This window comes from Melanerpes formicivorus, unplaced genomic scaffold (genome assembly GCF_026170545.1).
Source record: "Melanerpes formicivorus ecotype bairdi unplaced genomic scaffold, bMelFor1.0.p_v2 SCAF_11, whole genome shotgun sequence".
Taxonomy (NCBI): Eukaryota; Metazoa; Chordata; class Aves; order Piciformes; family Picidae; genus Melanerpes; species Melanerpes formicivorus.
In genome coordinates this window covers 4,473,098-4,498,309 of record NW_027142363.1, presented here as the reverse complement: position 1 = coordinate 4,498,309, position 25,212 = coordinate 4,473,098, and the positions used below count along the sequence as shown (strand labels likewise).

General features: G+C 40.1%; 1 protein-coding gene across 1 annotated transcript in view; it reads left to right on the top strand.

The window, feature by feature from the left end:
* Positions 1-17,536: 17,536 nt before the first annotated feature.
* ROBO2 (roundabout guidance receptor 2) overlaps positions 17,537-25,212 on the top strand; it is a 450,032-nt gene continuing 442,356 nt past the window's right edge. Inside the window, exon 1 of the mRNA XM_068144426.1 lies at positions 17,537-18,482. Coding sequence (XP_068000527.1) covers positions 18,428-18,482 — 55 coding nt within the window. The 5' untranslated portion in view covers positions 17,537-18,427. The remainder of the gene's footprint in view (positions 18,483-25,212) is intronic.

Here is a 25,212-nt window from a genome sequence, read left to right as displayed (position 1 = left end):
TCTAACATAATTTGGCACGTAAAAATAGTTTAAGCTATTTATTTTACAGTGTTTAGATCTGATTGCAGTATAGTAGTATTGAGAATACGGCTTTGGCTAAGGCCTGAAATTATCACACCTACTAGCACATTTGACATCTTGATGGAGAAATAGATCTTATTAAAGTCTTATAATTGGCATTGATCCTAGAAAGTTCAGTAAAAGGCAGAGGATTCAAAAACACAGGTGCAGAGTAAATCTTAGGAATGTTATTGATACTGGTCAACATATCACACACTAGGTATGTAATAGTGCCTAAATAACTAAATCAAGGTTATTTCCAGATCCCTCAAATTTATTGCCACATATTAGTGATAACTTCTCTTCTAAAAGTGTTTTACACAGAGCAGCTTGTAATAATAAACAATTGCATGAATCCTTGCCTTGGTATCATGTAACAAATAATAACTCAGTATATGGTAATACTGTTCATTCAAACATACTGCCTGGAAAGCTACTGAGCACGTAGCTGACATCTCATTTGTTTTCCTCCCACTTTACTTACACATCTCAGCTTGCAGCTTCCAGCCTTACATAGGCACTGTCTGGGGTTAGCCATATGTAGTGTTGTTACTCAAAAACTACAGCTCTTTTATTTCAGAAAACTGTACCTGATTTTGAGATAAAGCAACACTTTTAGAAACCAGAAACCAACCTAATCAATGCAATCTTATGCCTTTGCTTTGGTTTTTTGGTTGGTTGGTTGGTTGCTTTATTTTAATACTGTGAGAAAGAATGGAAATATATCCTTTCTGTAGTTTAGATTATTTTAATATCATCCAATGTATGACCAAGAGTATCTGAATAGTCTATAACCAGTACTGGTTTCAAAAATAAATAAGTAAATATCTCATTATGCAGGAGATGCAAACATTTTTGGTCTTAAATTGCTGTACTACAGTTCACCAGCTTTATATTGTACACTCATGTCAACAGTATTAAAGAGTCAGCCTTTACTAAAATCCATCTATAAACAGATAGAAAAAGTATCAATACAAAAAATTGGTTTAAAATTAGTGCAGTTTCTATTCTCTCAGCAAACATCTGGGATTACTTTAAAGTTATCCTTTTTTTATGTTTAGATCAATAGCTGGTTATATTAGTCACACATCAGGTCAGTTCTGAGAATTCATAGAGAAGCATGACTAACTCACAGATTATATCTGTGGGTGCAAGAGACTGTTCTGCAGCCAGGAATTGCCAGTGTTCGGGGATATACTCTCTCTGCTCCCGTTACAGTGGGTAAACCTGGAACAGGATTTCTGAAGATATGCCTGTTAAAGTAATCCAAACAAATGCAAGAACATAGACCACTGCTGTTTGTATCCCACATCACTTTTCACGTGACCAACAAAGCTTTTATCTCACCTAATCGTGTACCTCCATAGCCAACAAATAATTACCTCTTACATATACCACAGCAGGCTTATTTTTACTTCATAGGCAGTAAAAGATTGATACATTTGTTTAAGCAGTACAAATACAGCCTTTGCACAGGAGCACGATCTCAGGTTTCCTTAGTTTCTGGGTTTTAGTGATTTGTGCAGTGAAAAGGTCTAACTGTTCATTTAGCATGCAAGACTTCTAAGGAAATGCATTCCTTAGTCAAGAGATGAAAAAAATCCCTTGTGGGAGGAGGGTAGGTTTGTCCAAAAGCAGAGGCAGATGAGAAAGAGGAGAAAACATACATGCATCTGCTTTGTAAGCAAGTATACCTTTTGATTGCTGTGCTGTATCTTACAGTTCTAATCCTTAAATAAAGACGAGCATTTGAAAATGGTGCTCATTAACCCACTGGTATATTTGAAGTAAAGTTCCTCAAGTAAATGCTGCCTTTCAGAAATGAGGAAAGGAAAGCTACTAGACTTCTCTTTGTAGCAACAACATGCTGTTTCAGCTCTGCATCTTGAGATTGATAGGCTCAAGGTGGAGAAGGTGATGTTACTTAAGATTATGTAAGAGCTTCCCACCGCTGAGAGGAGATAAGCTTTCCCTGCTTGCATGATGCCCCCTCTTCCTCCTCTCATTTTGATGTTGGCACTTACTAGACTTGTACAGAATTGGTTTGTATTGGTAAATTGGCAAAATACTAATCCAGGCTATAAATACACATCTTGGATCTAGGTAAGGAAAGCAAAGGACTGCATGGTGAGGATAACGTTCATGGAAGAGAAAGGAATGGGAAAGAGGAGGAGGAGGATACTTCATTTGAAGTAGTGGTAATGTGGAAGATCAGCTCAATCATAACATGTAACATCACCCTCAAAGTGACAAATGCATTCTAAATAAATAGAGACAACAACAGATTTTTGGTTGAATAGCTTTGTGACCACTTCTTTGTGCTTTTTCTTTTTTTTTTCCCTGTAAAATCCATTTTTCATGTAGCATGAGCAGTTAGCTGTTCTTCAGTTTCACAAGGGAAATCAGGACATTTTCATGAAAAACCTCTTTAGATATAAACCAGATATGCACAAGGATTTTAAAAGATAATATATGTATGCATTCTTACTACTCTCAGCAGTTTGTAACTGATCAAGTGGAAGACAGTTTATATGTTTCCTCAAATGTGGGAATTCCCCCCCAAGCATTTTAGTCTTTTAAATGAGTTTATCATAAAGCACAAGATAATGTCATTATCATTCCCTTTCAGCAAAGAAGTGACTTAGCTGTTGTCTACATTCATTTAATTTATCACTCCAAGCAGAGACTGCACCACACTGGTTCCTAGTAGACACAGAACAATTTCTACATACTAAGGAAGTGTTTTACCCTGAAGAAATGATGTGTGGGTTTTTGTTAAAATAATAAAAAATGGGTTTTGATGTTGATCTTTCAAGCAGCAGTCTTCATACAGGAAAGGAAGTCTTCTTCTGGGGGGACAGAGTAACTACTTGTTGTAAAGATCCTTCCTTTACGGTCTCCTAACTTCAGTTAGAGAATGGGGAAGTGCCCCTTCTCTAGTGTCCCTAGGCTCTGAGAACCATCATGAAACAGGAACTAAAATTATCCCACAGATCTGAAACTAAACAATACTATTTAAAAACATTGTTTGGGAAAAGGACGAGGTTCTACTGCATTGTGTTGCACAGCAATCATTTGGAACAGCATCTGTGAGGGTTTGTATATTTGATTAACATTACGGCTTCACTTCTGGATTATGTGGAGCACTTTTTTACAGGGTTCTCATAAAACATAAAGAATAAGCAGCAGAAGAATAACTATTGGGTGCATCTCTAACAAAATCTATCAATATCACCACAGCTTTCTTAGAAACCAAAGCTTTCACTGATAATTTCTTTACCTTGACTTGCTGGAGAATGTCCAGAGAAGGGCAACAAAGTTGGTGAGAGGCTTGGAACACAAGCCCTATGAGGAGAGGCTGAGGGAGCTGGGGTTGCTTAGCCTGGAGAAGAGGAGACTCAGGGGTGACCTTATTGCTCTCTACAACTACCTAAAGGGAGGTTGTAGCCAGGTGGGGGTTGGTCTCTTCTCCCAGGCTACCAGTACCAGAACAAGAGGACACAGTCTCAGGCTAGTGCAGGGGAGGTTTAGGTTGGATGTTAGGAAGAAGTTTTACACAGAGAGAGTGATTGTCCATTGGAATGTGCTGCCCGGGGCGGTGGTGGAGTCACCATCACTGGCGGTGTTCAGGAGGAGACTTGATAGGGTGCTTGGTTGCATGGTTTAGTTGGTTAAGTGGTGTTGGATGATAGGTTGGACACGATGATCTTGAAGGTCTCTTCCAACCTGGTCTATTCTATTCTATTCTATTCTATTCTATTCTATTCTATTCTATTCTATTCTATTCTAGATGTCAGACAATCTGGCGCAGTTGAATACAGAGGAAGGAGCTTTGGGGTAGATCAAAATATGTGACCAAAACATTACTTTTGCTTTTGATAGGAATTAAGTGTTTTAATTGTACTGCATTTTTAGCAGGCTAGGTTTTTTTTTTCTAATTGGTCCTAAAAGCATACAAGCAAAATGAATGAGTTTTACAAGTACAGCACAGAAAAGCCTAGCTAAGGCATGCACTTTTCCCCCCCCACCCAGTTCAAGTGATCATGAAGATTCAGAGGAAATAACTTAAAATGAATAGAAGAAAGAATAGAATAGAATAGAATAGAATAGAATAGAATAGAATAGAATAGAATAGAATAGAATAGAATCATAAACCAGGTTGGAAGAGACCTTCAAGATCATTACATCCAACCCATCAACCAATCCAACCCACCTAAACAACTAACCCATGGCACCAAGCACCCCATCAAGTCTCCTCCTGAACACCTCCAATGATGGTGACTCCACCACCTCCCTGGGCAGCGCATTCCAATGGGCACTCACTCTCTCTGTATAAAAGTTCTTCCTAACATCCAACCTAAACCTCAGCCTTGTTGATTCTATGATTCTATGAATGTACCAGCTATCAGTATATTTGCAGAAAAGTGTGGTTTTTTTTTTTTGTCTCTGCATACTATCTTAAGTCATATCTTTGACAAGCAATATGAGAAGGAGTGATATATCCCTTTCTAACACCAATGTGACAAAAAGAAGGGAGCAATGACTGGTGCTGGGTGTTTGATACATGCAGAGATGTGTCCTCTGCAGAAGCAGAATTATAGATGCAAGAGTGGCAGAAGGAGGATACAGCATCTGAACTGTTAAGTCCTGGATTTGTAAATCATGGCTTAAGCAGAGGAGTACTGAGTCAAACCACAATGATGGATCAAACAGTTGAGCAAAGTATTCCTTAAAAAATTATCAAGATGAGCCAAACAAGCAGAACAAAACAAACACAAAACAAAAAGAATGAGAGCTGAATAACATTAAGAACTTCTGGGCTCTTATAAGGACATCCTGAACCATCTTAAAACAGAGCAGAAAATTTTGGATTTAAATTCTTTTAATCCCTAGAAATAATTAGTAATCACATTTCATAATCCAGGCAAATAGCAGATGATAGATGAATTTTTAATAGGAAAATATCACTTATTACATTTTCCAAACTCATGCCTCTCATTAACTTTGTAGATCTACATCATATTTAAGACTCTTAAATCAAACTGCTTAATGTTATGGACTGACAGGTTCATTAAAGCTGAACAGTAGAATTGCTGTCATGTGCACTTCAATCCCATGCAGCAGAAATTTTTCTACTTTTCATTCCAAATGTTTAAAAAGAAATCTTTGTTGATATTTTGTTTCTTTGAGACCAAATAAAAAGTACAGCTACAGCTCTTTCAGCAGTAAGATACCTGCTGTTAATAGGAATTATGACAGGATTCATCAAGGATTGGTCAGAAGCTATGTCATGTACATTGAAATTATTGGAATAGAATAGAATAGAATTAACCAGGTTGGAAAAGACCTTCAAGGTCATAAAGTCCAACACCATCTAATCAACTAAACTATGGCATCAAGTGCCTCATCCAGTCTCTTCTTAAACACCTTCAGTGATGGTGTCTTCACCACCTCCCTGGGCAGCCCATTCCAATGGCCAATCACCCTTTCTGGGAAGAACTTTCTCCTCACCTTGAGCCTAAACCTCCCCTGGCACAGCTTGAGACGGTGTCCTCTTGTTCTGGTGCTGGTTGCCTGGGAGAAGTGACCAATCCCCTCCTGGCTACAACCTCCCTTCAGGCAGTCATAGAGAGCAATAATGTCTCCCCTGAGACTCCTCTTCTCCAGGCTAAGCAAGCCCAGCTCCCTCAGCCTCTCCTCACAGGGCTGTGCTCCAAACCCTTCACCAGCTTTGTTGCCCTTCTCTGGACACATTCTGGCAACTCAACATCTTTCCTAAACTGAGGGGCCCAGAACTGGACACAGGACTCGAGGTGGGGCCTAACTCCATTAGTGATGGAGAAAGCCAAGACAAAGTCCAGAAGACAGTGAATCAAATTGTTATGAATAAAACATGCCATAAACAGGTGTAAAAAAAATCATTTCCAGGGGACAAAGTAGGAATATGAAGTTAGCAGGCATTTGAGAAAACATACTACTCTTAATGATGTTTTTGCTATTTTCACAGAAAAGAAATTGCATATAATCTTTGAAGAAGTCAGGAGGGATTGAACCAAATTACACACCTCTCACCCCCTGAAGAAAAAAGTCAGAAAATGCAAGTCACGCAAACTAGCTATTGGTTACAAGTTATTCTGTTACATTTGCAATAATGCAGGACTAGAATATGGGATTTAGCAAATGTTTTAACAGACTGTCAGATCTCTATGCTAAAATTTATTGCCTGCTGTTTGTCAGCAGTAGCTGATAAAATGAGCACCTTTTTTTTCTACTGTTTCTTCAATACCACAGGAAGTACTATTCTCAAGTCTTTTCAGAGAGCCTAGTTGCAGTGTTCACCTATTTGTCCTAATTACCTAGAAGTTGAAATTGTAATATAAATAGTAATTGAATCCCACCGCCACAACAATGTGTTCTTGTTCATACAGCTGAGCTTGTTTTGCTTTATCTTTTTCCCTTTCTTTCCCTGATGAGGTCCAGCTGAAAAGTAGACTTCAGCTAAATCACAGTACAGCTTTGGCTAAGTCAAGATAAAATATCTTACTGTAATTTAATTCCTGTCAAAACTTTTTACCTTGAATATTTCATATCAAAAGGGTTATTATTCCATTTTTATTTATACAGGCATACACAATTCTGTTTGCATTCTTTTGCACAATATAGGAATTTGGACATGATGCTGTCTTTTCTCTTACAAAGGTTTCTGAACTAAGATTCATAGCCATACATGATTTATGTAGGTTCATATAACTTCTTAACAAGAAAAAAATCCATTGGCAAACTCAATAATATTGTTTTGTCTAAGTATTTTTTGCTCATTTTCCTTATTGGAAAGTTGCATACTGAAGGCATTTCCTCTGAAAGTTAAAATGTGAGGTCACTGAAACAATTATGATAAGATAATCTTTCTGTAGCTTGTGAAATTAGATATTATGTCTCTCTTATCAATGTGTTTGATAAATTCTGTTACAATGGAGTAATCTCTTATTTTCATATAAGCTCATTTCAGGTTCCATTTAACTCTTCCCTTTTTAGTTTCCCCAAAGGATACATATTTTGAAGAGAAATAATGAAAAGAAAGCAAGAATCCAGAAGGGGCATCTACATGCCAGGGGATAAATTTCCAGGTTTGCTCTTGAAAAGGGGCAGCTACCTCATAGATCAGTTACCTGATTTTCCTCCCTGATCTGCCCAAGGTACACATTGCTGACTTCAGAAAAGATCTGTGTAATTTGATAGGATGATTAAAATAAATTAACTGTTTATTTTGAACAGCTATAAAATCTATCACCACCAGGTATGACTCATCTTCTTCTCCTCAACAACTATTAACTCCCTCAAGAGAATCAGGGAAAATAACTCTCGGCTAGGATAGCCTGGCGAAAGCAAAGCACTAACTGCATGTTTAAAAGTAACCTATAAAAGTTTAAGTCTTCAGAGAGCCTTAGAGCCACATGACACTTCTTGAAAACTTGCCCAGAAGTATATCTTAAAACTACAGGAACTCCCATTTCATATAAAAGGAACATCTATCATTGTTAAGCTTTGCTATTATATCTCACCAAAAGCAGTGGTGAAACCCAACCCAAACTTTGAATGCAACATGAATTAAAACGCTGTCATCGTGGCAGTAAGCATTCAACACAAATCATTTTATTATTTTCCACCAAAATTGTAATTGAATTTGATAGAGTCATACTTTTGAAGACAAAATAAATTCTAGTTGAAAATTCCCAGCCTAGTCTAGCACAAGAGATGAGTCTATGAGTTGCTCTGCTTCACCAGGAGGAAAAGTTATGGGAAAATTGTGACTTTGGATTCATAGGTTTAAATATTACCCTCTAACTTAAATGTGTTTGGTTCTCTATAATGCCTAAACATAGACTGCCCGAGGAGGTGGTGGAGTCATTATCACTGGAGGTGTTTAGGAAGAGACTGGATAGGGTGTTTGGTGCCATAGTTTAGTTGATTAGATAGGTTGGATGATAGGTCTTTTCCAACCTGGTTAATTCTATTCTATTCTATTCTATTCTATTCTATTCTATTCTATTCTATTCTATTCTATTCTATTCTATTCTATTCTATACACTCAGGGTAACTTCCCAAGTAAATTGCACACAAATTCAGATTCTTCAGAATGGACTGGTGTTTCTTTTAAAATATAAACTAAATAATAAATCTAGAACACATCTGCACTATTTGATGCCCCTGACATATCTCCACACATTACTACAATGTTTTGGATTTCGAGGATATTAACCCTTTTTATCTACACATTTTGGTGGCTTTACACCGTGGGCTCATTTACCTTAAATCTGACATTTTAATAGACATGCTCCTTACAAAGAGTTACTATATAATATTTTTTCCTTGAAAAATGATAAAAACTTCATTTTTTTTTATGTCACTTTGTGCTGGAATTATGAAAAAGATATGTTCTTTAGAAAATCTTGCAGCAGGTAACGTGGCAGTGAGATTTAATTACTGTTTATATTGCAGAAGTCCATAGACGCACAGTCCTGGTTATGGGATCTCATTGTAGCAGATGCTATTGAAACCCAATTCTTTCTTTATTCTCAAGATAAGTACCTTCTGGGCAATGGCAGTGCAAAATACCCTATTCTTTTCAAGGTTGTCCTAGAAGGCTGAACTATTGCTGATTGTCTGCATAAGATAAGCTTACAGCATGTTTCTCCTATCTACAGAAAGCTGTCTCTAAAATAATTTAAGCTGGGAATCAGGTAATAACTTTTGCACACCATCATCATGGGCAAGATCTGAACCCATGACTTAGATTGAAAGATGCTAAATTCCACCATCATTCCACAGTATTTCAAGCTGTAAAATCAGAAGGATAACAAACAAACAAACAAACAAACAAAGTCTCCAAACCCAAACCAAACCCAACAACAAAAAAAAATAAGAAAAAGAGATTTTCTGTTGTGTTGGTATTGTGCTTTAAACTTGAAAGAGTCTTCCTTGGTGTGGCAATGCATTTTGAAGTAATTGCTATTTTGTGTTTCAGTTCAGAAACCAAAGTTGAGTTATTGGCTCTGACTTTGTGCTCCAGGTTGGTTCCTCTACTTGTCCAGTTTTATTGTTTTTAAAGGGGCCACGTACTGGCACAGCTGCTCCCACTGTAACAGAAAATGTAGCATAGAGCACAAACATTCCCACATATTCTCCTGTAAAATGTGGTGATTTTGTATACATTTCAAGCAACCAAATCCTACAATAGCTTCAACTGCAAAATATTCCAAATACAATAGCTCCTCTAGTGATTATAGAGCATATTTGGTGTTTGCAGGTGTACTTATTTATTAGTCTGTTTGATTAAATGCATGCTTTTTAAGGAGAAGCCTTGCTCTGAGCTTTCACAGTTTTCCTCTTGTACGTTTCTTTTCATTTTACTTTTTAAATTTACATTACTCTTAACCCCTCTTCTAGTCTGCTAGGCAGGAGAAAGGCATTAGACTGAACTCTGCTGTGGGAACTCTCTCTGTTTCAGCTGCCTTTAACAGGATCACATTTTTTTAAAAATAAGTCATGTACTCCTATAAAAATGTAGATAGAAAACTAAATTACATCAGCAGTGAAAAAATCATATGACTGAAACATCAATTCTAATCTAAAAGCATTTCTTGAGACAGTGCAAACTGTAATTCTATTGCTGAAGTGAGGCAAGGCTGTTCTGGGACAAAAATAATATAGAAGTCTGACAAATATTGCTAATAATCCCCTGATATGTATAACTGATGAGAAGAGTGTTGACAGCACCATATTGCAAAAAAAGAATCATAGCCTGATGGGAACATTACATCCCACTGGAAGAAACATGCAGGAGCCTCTAATCCTGTTAGGGTTGCCACCGTAGTGATGGACCAGATTCTCAGGAGCTGACATCTTCATAAATCAGCAGCTCTGTGATACCACATCAGGTCCTAGGTTTGACTAATAAATGATTAAAATTGAGGACTGTAGTACAGCAGAAGTCATGCTCAGCAATTACCAGTCTGTGCCACTGACACTTTGGAGGCCAGACATAGCAAAGGGAACTCAGTAAGACTGGCTTCTTCTGTAAAACAGTCCAATCCAGCCATTTCAGATGAAAAAACCCCAACACTGCATGTGTCTATTATAATTTTCAACTGAATTGGCTTGTGAATGACATAGCAAAACTTGTTTCATTCATTATTAAATACTTCCTATTGTAAAGAATAGTGTGGGGTGTCCCTGCCCATGGCAGGGGCGTTGGAACTAGATGATCCTTGTGGTCCCTTCCAACCCTGACTGATACTATGATACTATGAATACTTGCTCACCTGCAAACAGGTGTCTACATAATGGTCAGATGGAGCTCCTTGTATGAATTTCTGCCTCATTAAACAACTTAGCTACATATATATATTTACTTATTTCCATTTCAAAAGCTGTAATGAAAGTGTAAATATTGTTGGCTAATGTAGTTGGCTGTCGATATGCACTGGTTATGGCAAATGTGACATATGCCATTTAGCAGTAGAGCACAATGTGTTATTTATAATTATGTAGGAATATGGTGTAAGACTTATTAGTGTGCTGTTGTGTACCACTGTAAATGTTGTGTTGCTGTATAGCTTGATTTTCTGATCTTTGGAAGTCAAGGTGCAGCAGCTATACTTCTCTTCATATGAATCCATTTGCTCTCACTAGGAGGAAATGCACCCTTTTCTAGTGAGAATGTTGCCTTTGCATCCCTTGAGTAGGTGGGGTAAGATATTATCCTCTTCCAGTTCTTCACTTTAAATGCTCATTCTTTTTTTTTTTTTTAATGATACAATGACTACCTTATGCCCTTGGAAATTTAAGATGTCTTTTAAAATAAATGTGTCACTTAGGGAACGATTTTAGGCTTTATATGGAAGTTATGACAGAGTGCATTTTGGTTAGGCTTGAATAAAAAGTACTGTCTGTATAGTGCACTACATTATCAAAGGAATAAGGAGAATTACTCTTGGAGTCTTATTTTATTTGTAGTTAATAGAATATGGGTTTTGATGTCCTTATTTATGTAGATTAGCACTTTATTCCATAATTGGTGCTTTCATCTGATTAACTAGACTTTGCCTGTATTAGACGAAGAAATGTGTGACTTACACAGAGTACTGGGTATAAGAGAGGGAACAGAAATTTGTGATATAGCAGACAGCAACACTTGCAACCCTTTCAAATGGGTTGGCAACTAGTGACAGGATAAGAAGAAATGGCCTCTAGTTGTTCCAGGTTTTGGTTGGATATTAGCTATAAATACAGACTGGCCAGGGATCTGGGGGAGTCACCATCCCTGGATGTATTTAAAAGATGCAGGGATGTGGTGCTTAGGGCCATTGTTTAATGGTTGTGGTTTATCAGTAGTCACAGAACTGTGAGCTCTAGGTGAGCAGTTGGTCTCTTCCAACCTCGACAATTCTGTTGTTATGCTATGAGATATTCAGACATACTGATATGATGAAAATATCAGAGCGTAAGAGGAAATTCCTGACATGGAGAAGGCTAACTAGACATAGTCTGTGGAATGACTGGAAGGGATGAAGTGCGCCCTGTTGCAAATAATGAACTCATGCTACAGTCTGCAATGTGGAGACAGCTTGATGTGTAGCTTATTGCACTTGGTAGAAAGGATATTAATTTTAGACACTGCAGTTGCAAAAGGAATCATTTTCAATCACAAGAGCTCTTCTAGTCCTGTAATAGTCACTGTTCAGGAGCTGCTCAACAAAGGCTCCTAGTATTGCAACAGGAATGGCTAAAATTTGAGGAAAGTCAAGCAATTCTTTTGTTTGCAGCTTGTGCAAGCAGTTTTATATACTAACAGAAGTGAGGTCTACAGAACACTTTTGTAGATAATTCTCTACTAAGAAACCTTGGTGTTTGGTGTCAATACATTTACACAGTCAGAACTATGACAGTACTGCCAGTCATAGCATCATGGAATCTTTCAAAAAACATTGTCCAGAAGAAACCTCTGGAGATCATCTAGTCCAATTCAAAGCAGGCAAGCAGGCTCACCTACAATGCCTATGATAGTGTCCCATTGAATTTTGAGTGTCTCCAGTGACAGTGATTCCACAGCCCCCTTGGTGCCTGTTTGACTGCCCTCATGATAAAAAAAAAAACACATTTCCTGGCATCTAACAAGAGCCCTCCCACATTGCACCTGGTGTCTGTTGCTTCTTGTTCCATATCTTTGCACCTCTGAAAATAATACTGCTCTACCTGCTCTATGCAAGTGTGTGCAAGTGTGTGCAAGTCTGTGCAAGTCTATACAAATCTATACAACTCAGCATGAGCTTGCAGCCTGGAAGGCCAACCATATCCTGGGCTGCATCAAAAGAATTATGACCAGCAGGATAAGAGAAGTGATTCTGCCCCTCTACTCGGGAGCACTGTCCTAGTTCTGGGGCCTCCAACACAAGAAGGACAGCAAACTGTTGGAGAAGGTTCAGAGGAGGGCCATGGAGATGATCAGAGGTCTAGAGAACCTCCCGTGTGAGGACAAGCTGGAACAGTTGGGACTGTTCAGCTGGGAGAAGAGAAGGAATTTTTAATGTTGAAGCAGAAGGTTACCCTGGGCAGGAAGTAAGAGACACCTGTGAGACAGAGCAAGAAACACATGCTTTTGGAACACATCTTTTTTCTTGCCTTCTTTTTTTTTTTCTTAATCCACAAAAGTGGTTCTAAGAAAGTAGGTTGGGCGTAGCCAAGGACAGTATTAGAAACAATTTTATGGGGCCTTTGTGTGAGAGATACAGCCACTGTGCTTACACTTTTTCTAGCAACATGCCTTCCTTTCCTGGACTGAGTTCCTGATTCGCATCTCAAATGTCCAATCTTCCTGTGCAAGGCCCTATTGATTGCAATAGGAATAATAATCACACTTCATCATTTACAAAGATTCAAAGCCATAAATTCTGTTCTCCCATCATGTATTCAATTACATCAGAACCTGATGATCTGGAGCAGAACAGCACAGAGGAAGACATGAGTATGTTTTCTGGGAAAGTCCAAGCTCATGGTGGTATTTTCACACCCACACACTCCCACCTCCTTTTCTTCTTTTTTATGAGGCTGCATAACATTACATGCTCTGAATTATCCTCTGGATCTGCATTTTGCTCTGCTCCAGAGTCTAGACTAGTTTCTTAATTTCACTACTTAGTTACCTACATTTAAATTGCATGGTCATCACACTATGTGTATGGTTTTTTGGATATTAAAGATCTCTAGTCACTTTCAGCATGAGTGGCTCTAGTATCCAGAATAAATTCTGTATGATCCAACTCAAGCTCTCCTCTTTGAGAAGGTAACAAGAGGGTTTTATGGCAACCAGGAAATAGAGTGTATTGTATAAATTTGAATGAATGGTAATGTTGGTTTAGAAGAAAAATGTTCACCTGAAAAGAGGGCTAGTCTTAAAAAGCCCTCATACTTTAAACACTGAATCTGAACTTTGGTGTACTAAATAGATATTTTAATGCAGATATTTATCTAGGAATCAAAGATGTGAAATGAATATATGTTTGATCTCACTGCTTAAGGGAGGTTGTAGCCAGGTTGGGGTCAGTCTCTTCTCCCCAGCAACCTGTGACAGAACAGGAGGACACAGTCTCAAGCTGCACCAGGGGAGGTTTAGGCTGGATGTCATGAAGAAATTCTTCACAGAAAGAGTGACTGGCCATTGAAATGTGCTGCCCAGGGAGGTGGTGGAGTCACAATCACTGGAGGTGTTTAGGAAGTGACTGGATGGGGCGCTTGTTGCCATGGTTTAATTGATTAGATGGTGTTGGGTGATAGGTTGGACTTGACTATCTCAAAGGTCTTTTCCAACCTGGTTAATTCATTCTATTCTATTCTATTCTATTCTATTCTATTCTATTCTATTCTATTCTATTCTATTCTATTCTATTCTATTCTATTCTATTCTATTCTATTCTATTCTTTTACCAAATTAGCCCTGCCTCATTTGATGACTGACCATAATATGAATAAGGGTGACCTTACTGTGCATTTTCCCTCTTCTGAAGTTCCACTTTAACAGTACTCCTTGACCTGAATCTTTATGTGCACCAATACTGATAGGTCTTTTCCTCATCCTGCTCACACAAGTATTTCATCAGGGTTGGATTGGCTGATGGGTTGGATGCGATGATCTTGAAGGTCTCTTCCAATCTGATTCATTCTGTATGTATTCTATATGTATCTGGCTTACATCTTGCAATGGAAGCAGATACTGTTCCAAGCAAAGTCTGCTCATAGGCCTGTGACTGATCTGTGACATGTCCTGTGCTTGTAAGCCATAACATGTGTTGAACCTATGCTACAACACTCCAGCAAATCTCTAGATTTCATTTTGGGGGTATTTTTTTGGACCTTTCTCAGTTTGGTTTGGATTTTTGTTTGCTTTGTTTTGTTTTGTTCGTACATTAGCCAAACTTACTCAAGTTTTCTGACTTGGGTTAAACAGCATCAATACAAAAGCCGGTTACCCAACACTCTCAGATTCTGCTAGCCACTTTGGAGGACTGTTAATTCTTCTCAAGTTATAAAGTAATTTAAATACATACAGACAGAGCTCATGCTTACAAGCACTGGATTAAAATTGGCCAAAGCTTTCCAAAATTTTGCAGTATCTTTAGTAGTGTAAAAGCAGTATTCTGTAGAATTGAGTGAATAAAACAGTATCAACTATAAGGAATAATCCATTTACTTCACGGAGACCATTCATGTGAGTCATTTATACTCTTTTACAGGTACCTCTCTACCTCAGGGTTGTAAAGATTGTACATATCTACAAAATGTTGTGGTCTGTATCAGCTATTATTACATTTATCTTAAATATATTTGAAAAGCAGCAAAAATTAAAAGTGTGGTGTACAGTTACTTCCAATTTAAAACTGTAATAAACAAGTCAGCATTTTCACTAGCACTGTGTCCTTGAGATGTCCACCACGATGGGGTATATTCTTTAATATTTCATGTCTTGTTACACATACTGCCACCAGGCAGGTGATTTATGATTTTATCATTTTGCCAGTTTACAAACACACTGACAAAAAACACCATTTTGATCACCTTACCCTAATTAGCCTTAATTACAGCCTTCTTCACAGGGTAGTCTTTAGATGTATTAATATATATTCATCTTCTAGGCATATTATGAATATAGGAGGACATCATTCTGCGATTTGCATAAAGAAACTTTGGAGTTGTCATCTGGCTTTGTGTGGAATATCAATAATATGCTTAGATACTTGAAAAACAACACTTTGAGTTGTCACTTTTGTCAACAGTAAAGTATTTGTCACTAATTACACACAAGAACTGAGTAAGAAATAACTTGCAGACTGTTTATTTGAGTATGTGTGGGAAAGGTAAATTTTGCAGACATACTGTTCAGACATGAAGACCTTACTAAATGAATAAATCTCTAGCATATGCAAATTAGGGGAAAAAAACCAACCAACCAACCAACCAACAGAGAAAACAACAGGAAAAAGACTTGATGAGGTTATGTAGGCCCAGTAAATTAACATGGGAGAAGGGAAGTCCTTTCTGTTTAAAATAGCTCTACCCATCATCTTAGAGCACCAAAGCATGACTCTTCCCTCTTTACTCTGCCCTGTAGTGAGACCACATCTGGAGTACTGTGTCCAGTTCTAAGGGGACAGAATTAGAATGTCCAATGGAGGGCTACAAGGATGATTAAGTGTCTGGAACACCCAACTTATGAGGAAAGGCTGAGAGACCTGGGGCTGTTTAGCCTGTATGAGAAGACTGAGAGGGGATCTTACTAATGTTTGCAAATACCTTAAGGATGAGTGTCAATAAGAAGGGGACAGACTTTTTTCACTGGTGCCCAGTGACAGGGTAAAGAGTAATAGACACAAACTGTAAGACAGAAAGTTCCACCTCGAGGAAAAACTTTACTGTAAGGGTGATGGAGCACTGGCACAGGCTGCCCAGAGAGGTTGTGGAGCCTCTTTCTCTACAGACTTTCAGACTTTCAAGATCAGTCTGGATGCATTCCTGGGCAGCTTGCCCTATGTGATCATGCTTTTGGCTGTGAGGTTGCACACGATGTTCCTCGGAGGTCCCTTCTGACCCCGAGCTCACTCAATATGCTACCAGGTTTCATTGGCCAAGTTTGGTACAATAGTACTCGTTTCGGGTTCGCTGCCGAAAACAAAATAAGAGAGCTTAACATCTCCTGAAGCAGTTTCGCGGACTCCAGTAGCTCCTGGACTCCAGCCACCCCTGTCACAGCACCTGACCTTTCCAGGCTGCCGGCCGCACCGAACGACTGCTGGGACTTGCCGCCGCCCGGCGAGAAAGGGTGGGTGGCGCCGAAGGGCCGCCCCCGCCTGCGCTCAACAAAAGGCAGCGCTGGGTGCGAGATAGCGGTTGTTGCTGGCTGCCTGCCAGTAGGGGGAGCTCCAGCTTCACCGTGCGGCACTGCCGTGCGGACAGCACACGGTCGCCACGGCCGGGCCAACAGCCACCTTGGGGCTACCGCCCGCACGGCTCTCGGTGTGTCTCTGCCTGCTCACTCCCTGCCCTCCTCCGACCCCGATCACTTTGAAATTCCATTTCGGTTCACGTTGCTCCTTCCTTCTGGTCTATGGCTTTTTTTTTTTTCCTTCCCTTTTCCCCTCTGTGGCTCTTTGAGGTTTATTCTGCCGTTTTAGAACCTCTGTCGGGCGTGTAGGCAGAGGGGGCTAATCTCCCTTTGGGGGTGCCGCTGCCCATTCTCTCATCTTTCTCACCGCTTTCTCTGCATGTCTCCGGGGGGCGTAGTCGCTTCCGCGAAACTTCCCCGCTGGCGGGTTCTGCCCGGCAGCCGAGGGGCCGGGGGGAGGGCAGGGAAGGACGCTGGAGTCGCGGGTCGGGAGGTTGCTGGGTTTCGGCTGAGCAAGCCCGCCAGTCCCGTAGACTTTGCAGGTCATGCGTGATCCGTTTTATTTTATTTGCCACCTTTTCTTCTTTTTCCACAGAGCAGATCAGAAAAAATATTTGGGGGAAATCCTTTCAAGGGTCTCCCTCCCAAGCGTGTGTGTATGTGCAGAAAGGGAATGAATAATTAGAGAACAGTTCCATGAAATCACTTACCGAAAAATTAGCTGCCCATTAAATGGGAAGCGGTGAGGAGCAATCATATAAATTCTACCTATACCCAACTGTAGAGGAGAGGCAGGGGGTAGGTGACGTGGGAAGGCATTGCCTGCAGCGAGCCTGATTTCCAGTTCTGTGGCTGCCTTCTTGTATCGCACTCATCTCCCTACCCCGGGAGGAGAAGGATGCGTGGGTGTGGAGCGCAGTGGTTTAGTCCACACCCCGCAGCCTCCCTTCTCTAGGCAGCCTCGCGAGCTGCGCTCATTCTCCTCCCTCTCCTTGCCAGCCGGTGTGTCCGCAGCGGCAGGAGGCGGAGGCGGCGGGAGGGGAGAAAGGAGGAGAGCGGAGCGGCGTGGAGCGGAGCAGCGGACGCCGGGCTGCTGGGGCCGCCCGGGAGAGCTGCGGCGGCAGGAGGCCCCCGCACCCCCTGCCACACGCACGCCGCCGCCGCCACAACTGCAGGGCAGCAGCCGGCAGCAGCTCCCGCCCGCCGCGGCACATTGCTGGAGTTACTGCCAGTTTCCGCCCTTTTTTTTTTTTTTCCTCCTCCTCCAGTGAGGAGGGAAGTGTAAGGGACAGACTTAATTTTGAGGGGATGCTGAGAAAGTCGTTCCCCTCCTGTAGCACGTTAGTTAGGCGTTCCTATTATGGAAGTTAAGTGAGAAACTGCGGCTTGAACTGATTTGGGAGAGAAAGGGAGAGAAAGAGGTAGGGGGAGGGCGAGAGGAGAGCAAAATAGCCAAACCAAGCCAATGGTTTTCCTGCAAAGTGCCGGGAAGTTTGTGGAGCACTTTCAAGGATTCCGGTCCTTTCTCAGAGCCTCTCCTTGTCTTCCGAAGAAAGAGCTTGCTTTTGGATTGCCATGGATCCTAAAGAGAATCTTAGACACACTTGAATAATTCCTCTGGTTGGGCTGGATTGATGAGAATTTAGGAAGGAGCGCGTGTGCAAAGCAGAAGCCTTCGGAGCTCGCTCGCTGCTCTAATCTGTATGGATCTAAAAGTGTCGCATTCAAGACCTTTCCATTTGCAGTTTTTGATTTCAGGACTTCTCATTCCGCTTTAAGTAGCTGCTAGGTAACGGAAAACTTTTGAACCTACCTCTACTGGCTTTGGATATTTTTTCCTTTTTTCTATTTTTTCTTTTTCTTTTTTCCCCCCTTAAATATCTCTGTGGAATTGGTCTCGCAAGCGATCGGGTTTGCTTTTAATATGTCAAAATGGGTCTGCTGACGCCACTCCTGCTCTTTGGATTTGCATTTTTTCAAGTCTATGGTAAGTTCGCGTATTTTAAATATGCCATTTCTGTGCAGAAATCTCCTTCATCTGAATCTGATTTGGAACAGCACATGGATGGCATTATAAACGTTAGCACTACCGAGCCTGAAGTTTGTTTCTGATATAAAAATGTATTTCGGGGCGGGGAGGGTGGGGGGTTGGGGGGTACAGGAATAGTATGTTTCTAATAAGCAGTCGTTCCCGTCTGCTAACTTAATGGAAAGCTAGGTTCTGAATGGAAATATGTCAGCTAGAGGTAGCAGGGAAAGCATAAAAACTATTGTGGTAAGTCTTTATTTCAAAGGCTGGGAGAGCAGTAAAGAGAGGGAAAGAGCTGTTGCAGCTGATAGTACTTTGCCTCCTTCTATTGTTAAACTTTCCACCGGGAGAGCCAGCTGATGAAATAAATGGCTTAGCTCTGCCGCGGCCCCAGGTGAGGCGAGCTGGGAATCACCAGAGTCCCTGAACGCCTCCTTCCTTCGGCGCTGAGGAGCGCGGGCAGCACAGCACCACCCCCGCCGGGCCGGGCAGGTGCGGGACGGCAGGGCCACGCCGGGACTCTGCTGGAGGGTGGGTGGGGCGGGACGGTCTTTCCGTCATCTTCCCCCTCAGCCCCTCACGACGGGCTTTCCGGGGGAGTGTTGTGAAGCGTAGCAACGTTTGGGGAAAAGGATTTCCCCTTACTCCCCAGCACTCCACCCTTTGGGTCTGCTCTCACCGCCTCTTGTGGTTTTCAAGTTGAAGTAATGGATGGGGAGCTATAAATTAGCATCTTGAGGAAGTACGCTTTAGGAGGGCGAGAACTTCAGTGCAAGGGTAAATTGTCTTTCAAAGTAGGGGTTGGCGCTGTGCTGCAGTATAGACGTTAGATGCATTACAGTAGCTCAAGCATGCAACTGGGAAGCAAGCCTCTGTAGCGGCTTACAGTTCTGCATGAGTGTGTCCTGGAGCCAAATGCTTGGCAGTCCTCCTAGTATTTACACATCTAAGCTGCCTTTTAAATATTAGGTGAACTTAATATCTGGGACCCTGCATGGTTTTACCTGTATGTTAGAGCAAACTTTGAACCAGAGAGCTACTGCTTGCAGCATTTACTGTATCAGTCCTGAAGCCAGGACTCTAGGTTTATTGTTTGCAGACACAGTCTTCTTTGGATATTTCATCTCTGCCTCTCATCTTCCCCCACCTCCCAGCAAGAAAGGAGGAAAAATAAATTATAAGAGGGAGACATTCAAGTACAGTTTTATGTTGGTTGCTTTAATGTGCTGTGCAGTTTAATGATCAGTTTGGTCTATAGATAAGAAAATTTCTTTGTAATGTAAAATTTCTATGCACATGCTAAACAGTAGGAAGTTTTCACTATGAAAGGATTTAGTAGAACATTTGCTTCTGTCAGCATGGTAATAGGTTTGTGGGGATTTCTTTTTTCCTCTTAGCTTTATTTTTGCCATCTATAATGTATTTTTAAGACCACCAGTATATCATTGTATACAAATTGAATTGTAGTTATTAGTAATTGGTTTTTTAAATGTACAGAGCTAGAAGGAATACAATTTAAGTGCTCAGTGGAAGTGACAAAGTGAATCAGAGTGGCTTGGTGTTACAGAATGTAATTAATGTACCAGGCTGTTTGGAGATATATGAAACAAGTGCAATTAACCAGCTTGCTTAAACAACAGGAGCAAGACATAATTTATTCTAGTTTTGTCATGGGGAACACAAGTAGAACCTTTGTTCTGGTTTAGGCTTACAGGATGAGGGTGGTGGGTGTGTGTGTGCAGGTGAAGCACATAGCTAATTTAGAGCAGGACCATTAGGAAAAAATGCCAAGAAGCTGCCCAGAATAGCTGGGATCCTCCCTTTTTTGTGGGAAGATACTACAGAGACTGTTGAGTTTCCCTAGATTAGCAACTCTTTCATAGAAATAAATAGAAAGCCTTGGGGATAGTACATCATGACCAAGTAGCTTTGAAGAAATACTGGCATGCAAGCTTGGCACTCAGTACTTTCCTCTCTTTAGAAGCATAGTGGTTATGATTGCACAGGGTGACATATACCACCAGTTGCTTTGAAGAGATATACATCACAAGATACAGTGCTATATAGAGCACTAGCTGTAATGCTTGAATTTGAGGGAGGAAGGCTATCTTCAATAGACCACTTATTAAGTAGGTCTGTGGCTTGTTTTCTTGTTTTAAAGTTTCTTGTCAGTGTAGTTCTGTTGCAGCAGGTTTTGGTTTCAGGTTGGTTGTTTTTGGTAAAAGTGAAAGTAGTTTGGTTGTGCTTTGGTTTGTTTGTTTTTTTATTGTTGTGGTTTGGTTTTGGTTCTTTTGTTGAGTGTTGGGGTGGTTTTTTGGGGGGGAGGGGATGGTCGTGTTGGTTTTGGTTGGGGTTGTTTTCACCTCTGCTGGCATCAGCTTCAGACAGAGACACAGTAGCATTTGAGGCATGTCAGCTGTTCTTTTCCTTGTGACATTAGCTTTGTTTAGCACTTCAAAAGTGGCATTATTGCAGTGCATAATGGTGTACATTAAAATGATAATTTTTTTTGAGAGTTTTGGGTGGTTTGTTCGTGTTTTGTTTTGGTTGGGGTTTTTTGTGTGTGTGGCATTTTTTCCCCCTCTGTCCATCCTTTTAGGAAACATGAACATTGCAAAGCTCAATGAGAATGGAAGAAAAGATGTTATGTGTGCATTTTACATGTGCTTGCAGTCTATTCAGGGAATAACTAAAATTCACTTTTAGCTATCAATTTTGGTTACTGTTCATGGAAATAAACAGTCACACACACAAAATACCCCCTCCAATCCACAAAACAGCCTGCTAGGTGGAGTCTCTACTATGTAGTAAAACAATAGCTACTGTAGTTGAAACATCTGATTACTTTTTTTTAATGTAGTGTTCCATTGTTTTTCTTTCATCTTTATTTATTGTTACCTTTCTTCCAATAATTATTAAAGCTCGCTGGAAGAAATATAGCAGAAAGATTCATAAGTTCTGTGACCACAGGCACTAGATTTTAGTGGGCCAAACTCTGCCCTGATAGGACTTGTGCAGCTTTCAATAACAATTATAACTTTTTCTGTCAGGGATGGCCTTTAACCATTGCCACTTGAAAACTGCATCCTGGTGCTGTGGTTTAGTTGTTTAGGTGGGGTTGGATTGGTTGATGGGTTGGATGCGATGATCTTGAAGGTCTCTTCCAACCTGGTCTGGTCTAATCTCTTCTATGATGCTAAAGATTGTATGAGAATATACCCATAAAAGCAACATTTCATCTCTGTATTAGTATATTTCAAAAGGACTCATTTTCCTGACTAAAAGTATGTACCTGAAATGCTGAGGTGCTCAAGCATTGTTTTTTTTGGTTTATTCTTTATTTAATTAAGTATTCACATCTGTGGCCTTGTGCAGGTCTCCATTGCCTCTCAGAGAACATGGCTTACATACAAAGCTGCAGTATATTCTTCCAGGGAGTATTTAAGCTGACAGGGTCTTGCTCTCTCATGTGAGTTTTGCTGTTGATGGATAACCTTTGCTTCTGTGGAATGTGTGCATTAAGAGTGAAATACTCAAATGGAGAGTTTGCATTTTTGTGTTCTTTAGCTGCTTCTTCCACAGGACCCATTTCTGCAGAGCACTTACATGTGTTTCCATCTTTTATCCAGAATTTTGCTGAGATTGGTAAGAATGTAAATGTATTCCAAGTTTATCATCTGCTTTAAAACTTTGCCCAGCAAGGATAAAGTTAAGTCTGTGATGAAATACTTTGCTAAATTAGTCCTCACATTTTGCTTTCTTTGTTTCCTGCCTCATAAACTGTTGTTGCAACAACATACATTTCTCTGTAGAAGGCAGGCAATGAGGAAATCCTTGTCACTGCACTTCCAGAAGTGGATATGTTTGGAAAGTAATAATTCAAATCATTTTTGTGCCTTTGCTAATTTGGGGTTCTGCAAAAGGTCTGATACACTCCAATTCTTTCTGAAAAGTTAGAATAGGGGTTTTAAAACTTTTTTGTGAGTTGCCTTTGCTAAAATAATCTTTATTAGGGAGTTTCTGAAACTATGAAACTGATCTTGCTCAAAGAAAATAAGTTTTAGCAATACAAGCTAAATGTATGTAATCTTAAAAGTAGACAGAAGAAGACAAGGATGCATGAAAAGCATTAAGGAGGTGTGCCAAAGAATTCAGTGAAGGGAAGTGTGGAGGATTTGGCTAAACCTTTCCAGTCAACGCTGTTTCTGGCAGTTGCTTTTCTATAGCAATGCTATGCAGGCTGATAGGATTAAATTTAAGACATGCTCTGTCCACTGATGAACCATTTAGTGGAAATTACTCAAGAGGACGCATGGGTTTTTAGCCATTTGCTACCCTTGAATTGTTATTCAAATATTGATCTCTGCTAAATAGATTGCTAACGGGCTCTTCTGTAAATTCTGTTTCAGCCACCTAAGAGGAGCAGTGCTGTCAGGTTTTATCTGTTACCTCAGCTGGCATGGCAGAGATTGCTCTTCCTGTGGCTGCCATCTGGTTCTCATACTAACCTTGTGGAGGATTCTTGGTAATCATATTGATGCTGTTTCTTGCCAAGAGGCTAGGTTACTGGTGTGCTTTTCTGCGCTCCTGTAGAAGTCTCTTTATGTGCAGAAGAAAGCAGATATTTGCTCTTGCCAAATGAATACATGTGTTGGGTTTTGGTTCTGACTGAACAGGCATTTCTTACTGTAACTGGTGAATTTTTACAGAACATTTATTGTTACCCAAGCTTGCTCACACTTACATTTTTATGGGATATGTGCCTTGTATATTAAAAAATAATTCCTTTAGAGTTTGGTACATGAAGGGTACAGAATCTGATCTTAAGTCACTGCTTCAGAGATAATACTGAGGGTGCCTGTTATGTAGGACTAGTAACGTGGGCTGTTAGTGATGAGATCTTTGAATGTGAAGTAATGGAAATATTTGTGGATGGAGATTTTAGTCTTGCTGTTGTTACTGTCATACCTGGCTTCTGCTAAGTAATGTGGACTGTGGACTCTGTGCCCATGAAGTTGTGTCCAGAAATAAGGTAGAGTTGTCAGTGTTGTCCTCACCTCAATCCTTTTCTTAACAAAATAGCTGTAAACCACCTTCTTATTGTTGTAGAGGATAAATAAACAATGCCTGCTTAATTTGGGAACCAGTTCTGCACCACTGAAATCTATAACAGTTTTGCTATTGAGTCTTTTGTGTGTAAGACCTTGAAAGCAGGTGAGGATATCTTGACATACTCTAATGGTTTGCATCTTAGTTCATGTAATATAGTCTTGTTCAAAGGTGAAGTTTCTCTTAGTACTTTATTTCATGAATACATCTTCCAAATTCTAGGGGGTACAAGTGCTTGTTGATACTTCAATCCTGCTTACTCCATATTTGTTCCTCTAGTACTGTCTTTAATGGTGTAGCACATTGCTTTGTAACCAGAAAGCTTAATAGGTTTTTCCAAGACAAAAGTTCATGAAGTAAGAAATGGTTTTTAAATTCCATCCCTGCACTTTATCTTAGTTATGCTGCATAAGAGATCCAAGATGTGCTCTTAATGTTATTAAAATGATAACCCATCTACTAACCTGGTGAAACCTGTATTGAGCTGCTGTGCTCTAGTTGCCAAGCCTGAGATTTTTCTTCGTTTTAAGGACAAATGTGATGTGAAGATATTAATTCAAACAATATTCTGTCAGCAGTAGCTTTTGCAAACATCAGCCCCTGTGCTTAATTCCTCTTTGAGCTCGGTTGCGCTGCAAAACTGTGTCAGTAAAGAACCTGCATGACTTTGTTTTGCTTAAAGATGAAGCTACACGCTTGCCTTGAGATTTCTACCAGGCAACAATGTGTCTTTGCCTTGCAGATAACTGAAGGCCACCAGTCTTCTGGTGGTGCCAGTGTGTGGTTTGCAACCCATTGAGACTGTGTATCCAGATTCTGTCGCAGACTTTTATGCCATTATTTGTTCTGTAGTGGAGATACTCATTCAGCTGTACTACCTTTGTGAGGGATGGCTGGAAGAGCACAAAACACTTTCAAATTAATTGTTTGTCATTTTCAAGTGCTCATTGTGTAAGTCATCATTCCAAGTTTGATTAGGACCAACCTTAATATGTAGCATTTGCTTGCAGAATTACCCTTCTCCTCAAGGAGTCTTCATTGTACTCCTTAATTTCCAGCAGAATTCTTCAGTCTGGCTACAGGGAAAGACAGTGTCCTGCCATTGAATCATTTTAGGCTTTGTTATACTTTGTTTATACTTTATATGTTAGACTTTGTTTTACTTTCCTTTGTGGATTAAGTGGGAGAACAGCCTATTTTGTCTGATATATAGAAACAGGCTGGTAGGATGAGTGGGGAAGTTGAAGTATGGCTTTACTCATTAGTTTGCCTAGGTGATTATGTCACAATTTCTGCTGTAGCATATTGGTTTTCAGTTATTTATGCATTGACTATATAGTTTCAGTGTGGTATGTATGGCAAGGCAAGAAGAGTATTTAATATCCTTGTTGTAAATGCAGATTGGACAAGTATGTAAAGAATAAATGGCCAGCTGTAAAATACAGTATATCCTGTGTTTCACTTCTGTTAATCACTTGCCATTGATTGCAAGAGAAACCGAGTGGAGGAAAAAACCTTTAAAACCAAAATGTTGGGTAACTAATATCAGTCAGCTTGTTCCTCACTCATAGTGAGTGAA